This window comes from Triticum dicoccoides, chromosome 2B, assembly GCF_002162155.2.
Source record: "Triticum dicoccoides isolate Atlit2015 ecotype Zavitan chromosome 2B, WEW_v2.0, whole genome shotgun sequence".
Lineage (NCBI taxonomy): Eukaryota > Viridiplantae > Streptophyta > Magnoliopsida > Poales > Poaceae > Triticum > Triticum dicoccoides.
This window is the reverse complement of record NC_041383.1, coordinates 671,953,165-671,965,886: the sequence shown is the minus strand read 5'-3', so window position 1 is coordinate 671,965,886 and position 12,722 is coordinate 671,953,165. Positions and strand designations below refer to the sequence as shown.

At 43.5% G+C, this 12,722-nt stretch overlaps 1 protein-coding gene and 1 long non-coding RNA gene across 3 annotated transcripts; one reads left to right on the top strand and one right to left on the bottom strand.

Moving 5' to 3' along the window:
* Window positions 1-8,091: 8,091 nt before the first annotated feature.
* On the top strand, window positions 8,092-11,459 carry LOC119365521. Its single transcript, XR_005175584.1, has 3 exons — window positions 8,092-8,313; window positions 8,393-8,555; window positions 11,354-11,459. It is a non-coding gene; the product is annotated as an uncharacterized LOC119365521 (long non-coding RNA).
* LOC119365519 (transcription factor EAT1-like) lies at window positions 9,064-12,416 on the bottom strand. Of its 2 annotated transcripts, none has more exons than XM_037631159.1 (4): window positions 12,355-12,416; window positions 10,747-11,667; window positions 9,498-9,920; window positions 9,064-9,397 (listed from the first exon to the last, which is right to left on the bottom strand). In XM_037631159.1, exons 2-4 carry the CDS (start codon window positions 11,629-11,631, stop codon window positions 9,302-9,304), a joined length of 1,404 nt encoding a protein of 467 aa, XP_037487056.1. In that variant the 5' UTR covers window positions 11,632-11,667; window positions 12,355-12,416; the 3' UTR covers window positions 9,064-9,301. The 2 variants fall into 2 exon arrangements, with proteins under 2 accessions (XP_037487056.1, XP_037487055.1); XM_037631158.1 differs by lacking the exon at window positions 12,355-12,416 and adding an exon at window positions 11,841-12,017.
* Window positions 12,417-12,722: the final 306 nt, after the last annotated feature.

The window sequence follows — 12,722 nt, the reverse complement described above, 5'->3', positions numbered from 1 at the left end:
CATAGAGCTTGGTGAAGCCCTGCAGAAATACCACAAGCTCCACCACCACGCCGTCGTGCTGTCGGAGCTCTCCCTCAACTTCTCCTCTCCCCTTGCTGGATCAAGAAGGAGGAGACATCCCTGGGCTATTGATACGTCTCCAACGTATCTATAATTTTTGATTATTCCATGCTATTATATTACCCCTTTTGGATGTTTATGTGCTTTATTTTACACATTTATATCATTTTTGGGACTAACCTACTAACCGGAGGCCCAGCCCATATTGCTGTTTTTTTGCCTATTTCAGTATTTCGAATAAAAGAAATATCAAACGGAGTCCAAACGGAATGAAACCTTCGGGAGCGTGATTTTTGGAACGAACGTGATCCGGAGAGCTTGGAGTGCAAGTCAAGAAGCACCCGAGGCCCCCACGAGATAGGAGGCCGCGCCCCCCTGTAGGGCGCGCCACCCTGTCTTGTGGGCCCCTCGGGCGGCCACTGACGTACTTCTTCCTCCTATATATACCTACGTACCCCGAAAACATCCAGGGGCACCACGAAACACAATTTCGACCGCCGTAACCTTCTGTATCCGTGAGATCCCATCTTGGAGCCTTCGCCGACACTCTGCCGGAGGGGAAATCGATCACGGAGGGCTTCTACATCAACATCCTTGCCGCTCCGATGAGTTGTGAGTAGTTTACTACAGACCTATGGGTCCATAGTTATTAGCTAGATGGCTTCTTCTCTCTTTTTGGATCTCAATACAATGTTCTCCCCCTCTCTTGTGGAGATCTATTCGATGTAAACTCTTTTTGCGGTGTGTTTGTCGAGATCCGATGAATTGTGGGTTTATGATCAAGTTTATCTATGAATAATATTTGATTCTTCTCTGAATTCTTTTATGTATGATTGAGTTATCTTTGCAAGTCTCTTCGAATTATCAGTTTGGTTTGGCCTACTAGATTGATCTTTCTTGCCATGGGAGAAGTGCTTAGCTTTGGGTTCAATCTTGCGGTGTCCTTACCCAGTGACAGAAAGGGTTGCAAGGCACGTATTGTATTGTTGCCATCGAGGATAACAAGATGGGGTTTATATCATATTGCATGAGTTTATCCCTCTACATCATGTCATCTTGCTTAATGCGTTACTCTATTCTTATGAACTTAATACTCTAGATGCATGCTGGATAGCGGTCGATGTGTGGAGTAATAGTAGTAGATGCAGGCAGGAGTCGGTCTACTTGTTATGGACGTGATGCCTATATACATGATCATGCCTAGATAATCTCATAACTATGCACTTTTCTATCAATTGCTCGACAGTAATTTGTTCACCCACCGTAATACTTATGCTATCTTGAGAGAAGCCTCTAGTGAAACCTATGGCCCCCGGGTCTATCTCTTATCATATTTGCTTTCAATCTACTTTTATTTGCATCTTTACTTTTTGCATCTATATTATAAAATACCAAAAATATATTTATCTTGTCATACTATCTTTATTAGATCTCACTTTCACAAGTGGCCGTGAAGGGATTGACAACCCCTTTATTGCGTTGGTTGCGAGTTCTCAGTTTGTTTGTGTAGGTGCATGGGACTTTTGAGGAGCCTCCTACTGGATTGATACCTTGGTTCTCAAAATTGAGGGAAATAGTTATGCTACACTTGCTGCATCACCCTCTCCTCTTCGAGGAAAACCAACGCAAGCTCAAGACGTAGCAGTTGTACATGTGTTGAACGCGGAGGCGCCGTCCGTTCGACGCTAGATCGGATCTTCCGCGATTTGAATCGCCGCGAGTACGACTCCCTCATCCGCGTTCTAGTGACGCTTCCGCTTATCGATCTTCAAAGGTATGAAGATGCTCATCCTTCTCCCTCTCGTTGCTAGAATCTCCTAGATGGATCTTGGTGATACGTAGGAAAATTTTGAATTATTGCTACGTTCCCCAACACCCGGACCACCATCGTTGAGTGAGAGTGTGACATGAAATCTTTTGTTGAATAGTTAAGAAAAGGTGAATAGATCATTTGAAGTCGTCGTGCGTGCTTGGATACGGCAAGTTTTGCAAAAAAAGCCTCATTCAAACATTGCCATCGGTGGAACCAAGCAATTGTTAGGAATCGGTGTGGCTGAGTACTTAGAAGTGTAATTCTTCAATATGTCATTGCCATTAACTTCTTCAACATGTAGTTAGGAAACTCGGTTTTTGAGGATTGCCCTATGTTCTTCGGTTGAACTGGTTCCCATGCACCGAGTATGAATTCCAACAGTTGGTGAAGAACTAGGTTCTTTCGTGTCCTGCAACTTGAAGAACTTCCCAAACAACTAGTTTTGTATGGCAGCTATGAATAGTGTCCTACAAGTTGAAGAGCTTTTGACACAACTACTAGTTCCCTATTGTTGTGACCCGATAGTAGAGATATGCAAATCTAGTAATTCCACTAGAAAATGCATATAAAAAATTCCAAGCCCACCCACACACACCATGCACGTTAAAACCATGCAAGCAACATGCATGTCGTGTGTGTGAGAACAACAGGTAACACAACACAACTCAACTACATAAGTGGAATACACACACAACATAGTAAAAAAATTGAAACGAGTAAAGTTTAACAAACTAATACAGACAAGGATATCACGACTAAGTTGCAGCTCACACCATGGAAACAAAAATACACGTTAAACAGGTAAGTTTGGCAAATGCCTTAAGAAGGTTAATGAGAAGCAGATGGCGACCATAACCCTTCCGAAACCATTGCATTGAATAATCATAGCTAATGTCATCCTTCACCACTAGAGATCACTTGTTCCAAATGCGACTGTTTGATTTGCAACATCCGGATAAAGAAAAATAAAGCAAGGTGAGTACCCAACTATACTCGCAAGACTTACATCAGAACTAACTATATATGCACTATTATGAAGGGAAGGGGAATATGTTCTTTGGCTGCAACGAGCGCTAGCATACTACAAAATACTTCTACTAAAGCTATGTCTACCGGAGGTAAGAGAGCGCACATGATTCCATTTGACTAAGCATCACATCAATACACCACCATGAATCCTCCATCGACTCACCTGCGAAAAGGCAATCAAAGGCACTCACACTTATCTTGGCAATTTTATAGTAACAAATAAAGTTTTCCATGATCAAGCAAGAATCTTCAAGTTGTCCATAAACACGGACACGGCTATCCGAATAAACATAGCTCTATATGGGTGCACCAAGTTACCCATGCATGCACTGTCGTCTCTTAATGCACATGAGTAGCACACTTCACGGTGTATGCTGGCAGCGGAAGATAGACACGATACTCCCCTTACGCTGCACACAAGTCCAGGGAGTTACCCACCCAAGTTTAACGACATCAATCATCAATACTCTTAACAACATCAATAATATCATCCTCTACCATTGTCTTTACCATAGAGTATGGTAGATCATTGTTTTTCTCGTCGTTGATAAAGAGAGTGGCAACATGAGCACTTTTTTAGAAAAAACTGTGAGGAAGAGTAAACCACTCATCTAAGTTTGTGTACGGTTTGTTAGAAAGTTCCTTCTTTCTACTTAGGGTTTGTTTGGAACGATTGTGTTTTATGTGTAACAGATGTGGGATATGGTAAGTTTTGCCAAATAAATTCCAAACATTGCTGCAACCAAGCAATGTTTTGGATTCAAAATTTGGTGTGACCATGTGTTTGTGAATACATTGCATGCGAGTCATCCAAACTCTAACAATTAGACTAGAATCATAAGATATCACACCATATTATTGAACCAACCATTTTGCTTTGCCCGATTCCACTTAACTGAACTAGATCCAGACTTTCTAATGGAAACTAAAACCAAATTTGCTAATTTCCGGTTGCCTAATTTTTTCATAAATCTCGGTCACCTAAATCTATACCTTGGTTAGCCTAAATTTATCATTCTCAAACCATGCAACTTTAGTGTGACTTCAATGCAAGCTTTAATACATTATATACACAAAGATAAAAAATTGAATAGCTGGATGTTGATCCAATCACTTGAGCATGGCCAATGTTGGTCAAAACTTGGTGCTAGCTGCTAAGGAAAAAAAGGTACAACTCAGTTATAGTAGCGGAACCATTTCACATGGCTCTTTCCCGCAAAAAAAAAAACTGGCTCAAATTGTGAGAGTAAGGTGGATGATAATGAAATATTCTCTCCATTCCATAATGTAGTGTATATTTTTTTTTCAAATGTAAAACTTAACAAATCTTGACTAAATTTATATAGAAAAATATCTAGATCTAAATACAAAATGCATACCATTAGATACATCATGCAACATATTTTCATATTGTATATATTTGGTTTGCAGATACAAAAAATCATCTCTAGAACTTTATAAAGCTTGATATTTCAGAAATCTATTATGACATAATGAAATTGATGGAGTATGATATTCTGATGCGTGGACCCAAGCATATGTCTAAGAAAAAGTTAACATTAGTTCAAATTTAGTTTTTCTAGAACTAAATCCTAGTAATTTTCTTAGAACCAGTGACACCGCTCATGCTCTTGCAAATATAGCGGCGATACATGCAACTTAAGAAAATCTCTAACGCGGATCCTCAAATTGCACGCAAATATCCGAACTGAGCTGTCCATACGTATTTTACTATCCAACTTGGCACTGGGCTATCCATAGATCAGTCTGTGCGTCCGTTTTCACGTAATCCAGAAACAAACCAGGGGTTTTGTGCTTGTTTGGACTGCCGCCACATATGCACCCGACCCCAGACCTACCAAAAATCATCTCTCGCGCCCTCGCCCTCTCGCGCGTGAACTCACCTCCGCTCTTCCACGCCGCATTCATGACAACCCAAAAGCGTCGCATTCATGCCGATCCAGAGTGGACGCGTTCGGTCATTAAAGTTGAAATTAAAGTGGCGCACCGGCTGAGAGCACTGCCCGCGTCTGGTTCTTGATCCCCACGCTTGTCCAATGCCGGAGAGAAGTGATTGGATGGGACGGGACGGCTATCTACCACATTCATACCGCCTGCCCCATCCGCCCGCTTTCCGGCATTAAATAGGCGCGACGGGCGAGAAACCAACTCTGGCGTCCGCATGGACACACCATGCCGCATGTCCTGGCCGGTGCCCACTATTTATACGTGTACACACCCCGCTCGATCCACACCATGTCTGGTCCAGTTCCTCCTCAGTGCACCACATCTGCAATGACCGCGAGGTCTAGAGCGAGGTTGTCGCCTTTGCTATTAGCTAGCAGGACTGTCGTGCCCGATGGATATAGGTCATCTTGCCAGCAAGCTCGTCGGAGGAAAACGACAACGAGCCGTCGACCCCTCCCGCGCCGGTCCACGCCGACTTCACTGTGGAGCAGGGCGTACTTCGAAGCAGTCATGGCGGATGAGCAGCTGGTGCCACAGCCGTTATCGGCGTTCCGGCAGGCGTACGAGGAGCATAGGTATAACCTCGCCCTTCTCGCACATCATTGGTTGGAGGAGAGCCAAATCTACGGTGAGTTCACGAGTGAGGAGGCTGTGGTGGTAATGATTGCGAAGAACCAGAAATTCATCGTCGAATAGCGGACGCTCTATGAGGCTGCGATCAGCACTTGCGCCGTCTACAACGCGGGTGCATTGCAGTCGGACGCGAAAGCGGCGTTGGCGATTGCAGAAGAAAATGCCGGCAGTTGCGCTCTGCTACGACCACAGGGCTGGTCCACCCACATTTGTCATAGACCTCATCTCCACCGACGACGTCCAGACCACGGACTCCGATGAGGAAGAGTAGGGCATGGGAAATGGCGGTGATACGTCTCCAACGTATCTACTTTTGCAAACACTTTTGCCCTTGTTTTGGACTCTAACTTGCATGATTTGAATGAAACTAACCCGGACTGACGCTGTTTTCAGCAGAACTGCCATGATGTTATTTTATGTATAAAAAAGAAAAGTTCTCGGAATGTCCTGAAAATCCACGGAGCGACTTTTTGGAAAATATAAAAAATATTGGCGAAAGATCAAGACCAGGGGGCCCACACCCTGTCCACGAGACAGGGGGGCGCCCCCTCCCCCTTGGCGCGCCCCCCTATCTCGTGGGCCCCCTGGACCTCCACCGACCTCAACTCCAACTCCATATATTCACGTTCGGGGAGAAAAAAATCAGAGAGAAAGTTTCATCGCGTTTTACGACACGGAGCCGCCGCCAAGCCCTAATCTCTCTCGGGAGGGCTTATCTGGAGTCCGTTCGAGGCTTCAGAAAGGGGGATTCGTCGCCGTCGTCATCATCAACCATCCTCCATCACCAATTTCATGATGCTCACCGCCGTGCGTGAGTAATTCTATCGTAGGCTTGCTGGACGGTGATGGGTTGGATGAGATTTACCATGTAATCAAGTTAGTTTTGTTAGGGTTTGATCCCTAGTATCCACTATATTCTGAGATTGATGTTGCTATGACTTTGCTATGCTTAATGCTTGTCACTGGGGCCCGAGTGCCATGATTTCAGATCTGAACCTATTATGTTTTCATGAATATATGTGTGTTCTTGATCCTATCTTGCAATTCTATAGTCACCTATTATGTGTTATGATCCGACAACCCCGAAGTGACAATAATCGGGATACTTCTCGGTGATGACCATAGTTTGAGGAGTTCGTGTATTCACTATGTGCTAATGCTTTGTTCCGGTTCTCTATTAAAAGGAGGCCTTAATATCCCTTAGTTTCCGCTAAGGACCCCGCTGCCACGGGAGGGTAGGACAAAAGATGTCATGCAAGTTCTTTTCCATAAGCACGTATGACTATTTACGGAATACATGCCTACATTACATTGATGAACTGGAGCTAGTTCTGTGTCACCCTATGTCATAGCTATTACATGAGGAATCACATCCGGCATAATTATGCATCACTGATCCATTGCCTACGAGCACATATTGTTTTTCGCTTATTTACTTTTCCGTTGCTACTGTTACAACTACTACAAAAACCCAAAAACATTACTTTTGCTACTGTTACCTTTATTATCATACCACTTTTGCTACTAAATACTTTGCTGCAGATACTAAATTATTCAGGTGTGGTTGAATTGACAACTCAACTGCTAATACTTAAGAATATTTTTTGGCTCCCCTTGTGTCGAATCAATAAATTTAGGTTGAATACTTTACCCTCGAAAGCTGTTGCGATCCCCTACACTTGTGGGTTATCAGGCGGCGCCTCGTGTCCCATGTGGGTCAGACCGTGTCCCATGTCTTACTCTTCCTCACTGGTGACCGCAACTTCACTTCCTAGGGATCACGACCCGTCAGACATGGACACAGAGGGAAACAACAAGGACTTGGAGCACAGACGTCGGCGAAGATATAGACTAGGTTAACTTTCAGACGCTTTTGTTTAATGAAATATCTCAAAAATGTAATGAATGTGATCCGATTTAAATAAAAACACCCGGATTGCGTGATTTTTTTTAGTTTGTTCAAATTCCATTTAAAATGTATGCCGCCGTTTGAGCCTTTGAGGTATATATGGTTGGATGTCCGACTCCCATATCATGGTCCACGCACAGGTCCGAACGCTTTCGGATACTGTGGCCATTTTAGGAGCCCCGCCGCGACGACCACGAAGTCGAGATGTTCGCGGGCGCCGTCGACAGCGTGGAAGAGCAGTGCATGGTAGGTCGCCGCTGCTTTGGTCCCAGAAAGGCCACCGCTTCTTTCCTCCCGTTGACGCCAAGCTTGGTGGGCTCAAAATCATCGGCTGATTAGTCGCTTGGCGGCGATGTGAAGGTGGACAATTCACTTCCTGGGCCTTCGGAGGCGGAGCTGGAGAGCGCCAGGCGAAACTGGAGACGGTGAAGTTTCAGTTCTCTTGGTTCATGATCGAACACAAGGAACCGGCGTCAGCAATCATTTAGACCTAGCCGGACAAACTCCACTTAGTTGATATAAATGTAATGAAATCCGTCATATTTAGATGAAATCTGATCGAATTTCGTTCGGTTAATTTGAGTTGTTGTTAAAATGCATACAGTCAGCGTTGGATGGCGGTTTTGTGCATCTGTATTCGCGGACTGATCCCGTGTCCGCGGACTGATGGGGACGAAGCTTGCGGCTAACAGGTTTCTTTTCTTTTGCCACCTGGTAAGTGCTCCTGCACTCCTCCTCTTCCCCTTCCTCGCTGAACCACAGGCGTGCCCTCCCGTAGCTCGAGAGCCTCTGGTGCCCTAGCACGTCTGCACGCGAGCAGCCGTTCCACGAGCAGCATCGACGGTGCGGGAGCTGCCTAAGCAAGCAGCGGGCGCACGCCCGGGTCCTGCAGATCTCACCGGTAAAATGTTGTTGTTTGCAAGAATATGATTGCAGGTTGGAAATGTTCAGTCCCCTGATCTGATTCTGGTCTGGCGCAGAGTGCCACGGACGGCATCACATCTCGTGCCGTTGGCTGCAATTCGCTTGTGGCTCTTTGCCGTTGCGGGGGCGGGACGGTGCTCGCGAGGTGTTCGGGGCATTGCACGAGTCGAGCAGAGCAGATCTGCTGCATTGGCACGGACGCAGGGGCATTGGTGCGAGGTAAGGATGCTGATCTATTGCCATCTCTCCTTCCCCGCAGCGTTGGATTGTCATACATTCGCATTGTTGCGTGTGTGTTGCTCGTGGCCTAACTCTGTGATGGCATGGGACTAAAGAATGTAAGACCATACCGTTGTACGTTTTTCTCATCTTGTAGCTAAGACAATGGTTTTGACAACTATTGGGCGGCATATTCCTCTATGCACGAATTATCACGCGCAATGCAACTCGATTTACCTAGCGGCCCAGCTTGTAAAAGTTCTGCAAAGATTTTGGATCTCTGCGAAGTTTTCATATGCATGTAGTAGTATCCTATGAGATGTGATACTGATGCCAGTGAATGCAACGCACTAAGCCACTTTCTGTAAAAGAGAACATAGTAGGCCATGCAGACATGTGTAAATCATCATCTTCTACTCCCTCCGATCCATATTAATTGTCGCTGATTTACTATATTTTGAAGCCAACTCCAAATGAAATGAGATGAAAAGATGATGGAAACAAATACTGAGGCAAAGAGTCAAATCATTTCTAGTAAAGCTAGATAAGTGATAACAGTGAACAGTTAAGGCATGCCAGATTTTTTTGATTTTCTGAGCTAGCTAATGGTAAAGGCAAAGTTCTCTCCAAGCTTGGTCTAATAACTTTCCTCACGGACAGAACTAACAGAAAAGAAAATTACGACTCTCTCCAGGGAGAGTAGTAAACTAGGCACTTCTTCAAATAGTTACTATGGTTGCTAATGCCTAGTTGAATATGTCAAGTGCCTGGTGTTGTGCATCCACTGCTTGAAGGATCCTCTTTGCCACTGCACAAGCATAAACTGAGGAACCTTCAGTCACCTGCATTATTGTGGATGATGGAATATTACTGTCAATGACAATCAGCAATATCGGGAAAGGAGTTCCTGATGCTACTTAAAATAAATAATACTATCAATACCTTAGTGTTAAACATGAATATGTAGTGATCACCAATAATCCCTCCAACTACATGGATGATCTCAAGATGGAATTCATCAAGAACCTTTGCAACATGAAGCAGGGAGGAGTTGGTCTTCTTCTTTTCTGTGAGCTTGATGTTTATTTCATTTTCCACTATGCGAACATCAACATGGCACTCCCTGGACCTCCTCTGAACCCATGAGCTTCTTATGGCCCCATCAAGCTGATTGTCTTGCTCATCCCTCATTGGCCTCATCGATGAGCTTTCACCATCAGCAGCCGCCTCTTCATCCAACTTTCTTATCTTTCTCCTATTAGTCCCATGCCACTTCTGTTCCACTAGGATCTTCAGTTCCTTCACTGTTCGATTCAGCTCATCTATGTATTCAATGGCATCACCTACTACTGAAGCCCTGTCATTCTAGAGAACAGTTCTGTAATACATTAGTGCCATATCAAACATATATGAGCAGTACCCCCAAAAGGTGCAACCTAGATTTTTATGGTTCTGTCACATTGTTTATGTTTTCATTGAGTAAATCAGGAAGTGTTGTTTAATCGGTTAAGGTTAGATCACTATAGAGGTCAATACTTTGCTGGAGAGTAGTGCAATGAGGACAATAATACTGTCTTATGAAAAAAAATCAATATACATATGAAATATTGATTGCTTTCATTTTCTTTCATAATTAATTAGAAGGTACTAACACGCTCGATCAAGATAAATGGGGTAAATAGTATGCCACTAAAAGTATCTGCAAAGAGCAGCACGACGAGCAACTATTTCATGTCAATCATGTTCCATAGGATATCAGTATCAGCCTGAATATAATGTGGCAACAGAGCTTGAAGAACTATTTGACAGAAAGTTCAGCAGAAGCATATTATCTAACACATGTTTCTTTGAATCTACATCAGACCGATGACAGTTTTGCGAATGAGTTTTTGTTGATGTTTTATGAAGCACAGGTTTATTGGACTGCATAGTACTTTGGTGTTGCCACTTCTGAGCGTCTTAACACACCGAGAATAAATGGGTGAAGTTATTCAGAAATTCAATTATCTTTACAAAACCAACGAAAACTGGAAAGTGGCCTGAAATTTTAATTGTTAGCTTCTATTAATGAAGTATTCTGTACATGTAGCATCATTGAACAAACCCTAGTGATTAGCTTCTATAGTTGACTATTCTGGACATCTATAATCATTAACTCTCCTGAATGTGCAAAATGATGAACAAGACAAACCTTGGTAGGGTTGGGGAAGAGCATTCTTAACGTCTTATACTTCACATTGAGTTGTTCCCTCCTCTCTCTCTCAGTCGCAAAGTTAGCTTTTCCTTTTCCTTTTCCGAACTCACCCTTTCCTCTTCTGCCCTCCAGTACAGTATCAAATTGCCTGTCATCTATATCCTGAAAAAGATCTCCTCCAACACTTCCAACCCCAAGCATGACATCTCTTTCATCCTCACTGGGGAAGAGCCCATAATTTTGCGGCAGTGAATGGCAGATATCCTTTAGTGCGTGAGACTGGGCAGCATGGTACCCTAACTGCAATGCTGGATCACTAGTGTACATTAATCCACTGTCAGGAATTGCTGCCACTCCTGTAAACTCACCATTAAGATCCAAATAGTTGGTACCACCACTTAGTGCTGTATCACCAAAGACTGATGCTGTTGCAGGGAACACTGGAGCCACAGTGCAGTGGAGAAGGTTTAAGAGATCAGGTGCTGGTGTGTAACCACTGTTTGGATAAAGCGCAGCATCATACTGTTGAATCTGTTGTTGCACCAATATGTTTTGTGGATCTTCGCTAAGCTGATGGTTGATAATTTGGTCTTGAATGGTGCAGATAGAAGTATCCCAGGTCGCAGTTGCCACTGGTGGCATATCCTGCTCCAAACCAATTCCTAGTTGATGCTGGAGGTGGTTGATCGCTCTTGCAGCTTCAGAAGAAAGATTGGTCGAATCAGAAAGGATATCTGCAGAAAACGACTGCACCTTGAATCTCTGTAGCTCAATATTTGTGTTGTCGTTGCATTTAGGAGCCAGAGAAGAATCATGGGTCAAAGATCCTGTCATGAGATTGTGATCATGGGAACCTTCAAAATAGTCACCTCCAACAATCATTTTGACGAAACAGTGCCTGGCACCTTCAATCCAAATCTAGAACCAACACAATATGAAAACGGATGAGCACAGAAAGAAATGCATTGAAGAACAGGATTTTGACACAGAATCAAATGCAAGAGGAAATCGAATAACAAATACAGCAGCCTCTTAGATATGGACTGATCTTGAGCTGAAATATAAATGGTAATTACTTGCAGTGCACTTACTAATGGGAAAAAATGACTCAACAGGAATGCAGCAGCAGCAGATAGAATTCGATCGGATGTGGAAATTGCAGTTGGCCTGGCTGTTTTGGTTGTTGCAAAAGAGGTAGAGCCGTGGAGTTTTAAGCTATGCAATGTGGCTGTCTGTTCTTCCGTGTAGAGAAGTCCCATATAGGATGATTAATAAGACATGAAGCAACTTTGCTTGTTCCAGACCTAACAAACCCCTTACCATCTTTTTCTGTTCCCTAATCCTATTCATATTGATGTTTGATACAATGTGCTTCAACTACCACATGCTCAGTAGGCAATCAGCAAAATGTTTAGTAGCACAGAATAATTTGTAATGGTAATACAACTCAGTAAGTGCAAGATGATCAGTAAAATGAAGCACATGAAACCCATGGTGGCTGAATCTTTTGATGTTTAATCTCACCAACTAAGACTTAAAGAAGCAACTGTTAATCAGGAATTACATCTAGCGAACAGTAGCAATAAGCACTAGAGGTGAACATACCTATCTTTTTGGTACAGCTGATGATTGAATGAGCGAGGCTTTGTTCATGAAGCTGCAACTCGAAGACCCATGAAGCCTAGTTCCTGTGCTATGCCAAGAATATTATAGCGGTAAGTCATGAAACCCTAATTTGGTTGTCACACAAAAATGATGGGACAGAAAATAACAGAATGCGCCCATACTAAAGGTCAATGCAAAGGACTATCATATGGTTATTATTGTTTCTGTTATTATTAGGAGACAGACACGAGAAAGACGGAAAGCTCACACCCTTTGAATTTGGCATCTTTGATGTTATTCACCCATAGGAAGTTGAGAAATGTAGGTCATGCCTTCTGCCCCCTTACCATATTTTATGAATGCACTGG